At 50.9% G+C, this 2,500-nt stretch overlaps 1 protein-coding gene across 1 annotated transcript in view; it reads right to left on the reverse strand.

Annotated features, from left to right (window-relative positions):
* The window catches only part of LOC135825191 (protein fem-1 homolog C-like), a 15,663-nt gene that overhangs the window by 3,337 nt on the left and 9,826 nt on the right, over positions 1-2,500 (reverse strand). The window contains exons 9-11 of the mRNA XM_065337919.1: positions 2,459-2,500; positions 1,411-1,570; positions 1-125 (exon numbers count right to left, since the gene is read on the reverse strand). The exon at positions 1-125 is cut by the window's left edge and continues 25 nt beyond it; the exon at positions 2,459-2,500 is cut by the window's right edge and continues 150 nt beyond it. Of these exons, the coding sequence (XP_065193991.1) occupies positions 1-125; positions 1,411-1,570; positions 2,459-2,500 (327 nt within the window). The remainder of the gene's footprint in view (positions 126-1,410; positions 1,571-2,458) is intronic.

A 2,500-nucleotide genomic window follows, 5' to 3' on the forward strand; every position in this document is an offset into this window, starting at 1 on the left:
CCGCCGAGGGGGTGGCGGTGGAGATTGCTCCAGACAACCTCGAACAGTGCCTTCACGTCGGCATCACCTTCGTTGCGTATCTGCTCCACCAGAAGTTCTGTACATGCCGTCAACGTGGATGTCACCTGGACATACGGACACACATGGACACACACAAACACACATGAACACACGGACACACACAGACACGCAAACACACACTGACACACGAACACACACATGGTCATGTGGACATACGTGGACACACAAACACACGAGTACACAGGCCCGGTGAATGAAAATCTCTAGCCGAAAAAGTCGTGAGATTCTGTCCGCACCAATCAGACACGCATGGGAGAGATGTACAAGTCGTCAAGACTCCATAACCCCAAGAGTGTGCAACTCTGACGTCCGAGCTGTGGGTGTCATGCGCGTCGCTGCCTTCATTGCGTAGTGAAATGACGATCAAGCTGCCCGCATTAAGAGTTTCCCTACGGTTTAGCCTCGACAATTTGATGTGCAATATGGTAAGTTAAAGGGAAATTCCTGTGCTTGCCGCGTCACGTACAAGACCATCCGAAGTCTCCGAGGAAAGCGGATTTTGAAGCAGGAACCCGTAGCAGGTCAATAATGACGCAATGGTCCCACAGTCCGTGGCTACGCAATGCGGGGAGCGTGGCCGCGCCAGACCCCATAATATGCAGAGTTGCACACTCTTGGGCTTACGTACCGTACTTTCCGGAGTATAAGCCGCACTTGGAAAACTAAATATTCACCCCAAAAAAGGGGGAGTGGCGTATACTCCCGATGATCAAATTAACGGTGATAAGTAGGATAGGTTCAGAACTAAATATTGCGACAGAGCTTTCGGCCATATTTTCAATTCATTGCATTCCCAACTCATCACAACCACGCGCTCTTCAGCCGAACCATACAGACACCAGCAAGGACACTTCCGGGAGCGAAACAGCTGTCTAGAGGTGTGGAGCAATATTATCTCTCAACGGAAGTGTCCTCGCTGGTGTCTGTATGGTTCGGCTGAAGAGCGCGTGGTTGTGATGAGTTGGGAATGCAATGAAGTAGGATAGGTGTCCGTATTTTGTGGCAGGAAATGGTGGGTACGGCTTATACTCCGCTGTGGTTTATACTCCGCTGTGGTTTATACTCTAGAAAATACGGCATTCTTAGTCGTAGCATATATTATATTTTTATATTTTTATTTTATTTTTTTACTAAAAGCCATGTGGTGCACGCAATGGGAACATGCAGCAGCCATGGTGGTGGGGGCCAGGCGCTCCGTCGACCAACTGGTCTCGACATCGTCACGCTCTGGACGCACCAGATAAAATTTTAATGGAAGTATGAGGGAAAGAGAAAGAACAGGGGGAGCGGGTGGGGGTTAAAGTGACCAGCTCGCTTCTAGCTGCTTACCTCCGGCGTTGTTCCCTTCTTCCCGCTGTCCATTTCCAGGCGCAGACAGTGCAGCCAGAGCTTCATGGCCTTGACGTAACGGCGTGCGTCCGCCTCCATGGCGCCACGGCAACGCAGGTAGTGTATCGTGTCCTGACTGCTGGGACCCAGAACATGCTCCCTGTGTGGTGATCACAGCAGCAGATCAGTGAACAAACGTGTAGAAGCCTCATGAAGTACATTACATGAATTTGTTTCACATCTTTGTCATGGCAATATGGCTGGCTATTCCTTGGTCACGTGAGAGAGCCACGTGGCCAAGTCACATGGCCAAGTCACATGACCAAGTCACGTGGCCAAGTCACGTGGCCAAGTCACATGACCAAGTCACATGACCAAGTCACATGGCCAAGTCACATGACCAAGTCACATAACCAAGTCACATGATAAAGTCACAAGCTAAAGTCACATAACCAGTCACAAGCTAAAGTTACAGGACCAAGACACAAAACTAAGCTATTGGTTCTGCATGGCTATCAATTCTGAACTGGTGTCCTTCTCCATCGATTGAGGGGATTGTCCCTTTAAATCCAGTGCCAATATCCATGTATGCCCCACGTATATCCCCTCGTGTTTGTACTTTGAGCTGGAATGACTGACTGTGAGAAGTTGCCATTCGAGATCGTTGGATACAACACTGATGGGCGCTGAAGAACAGAGCACCGAAGAACGACCAGGCGAGAATTTCACCAAGCACAGTATGCCAATGTATACACGGTGACTCAACCGTGCATAGACTGTAGTGCTGTCGTGGACATTGAAATCCAGTCGATAGACCGGGGCCGGCGCCCTCAGCGCGTACAGAACAGCGCTTGATTCGATGCGACCAGCAGGCTGCAGCATGCGTGTACTGCTTACCCACGGCTGCATGGCCAGCGCCCTGGGGCCGCTAGACGTGCGACCGGATTTCCATGGCCACGACAGTACATGGAAACAAGAATGGTGTAGGCTAGGAGGCTGACCCCCCCTCCCCCCCCAGTTCTTCAGCGACCAACAGTGCTGTACTAACCGTATTGCGGACGCCAGGTTGAACCCTTGCCAGTCATCTGCC

This window comes from Sycon ciliatum, chromosome 9, assembly GCF_964019385.1.
Source record: "Sycon ciliatum chromosome 9, ocSycCili1.1, whole genome shotgun sequence".
NCBI lineage: Eukaryota > Metazoa > Porifera > Calcarea > Leucosolenida > Sycettidae > Sycon > Sycon ciliatum.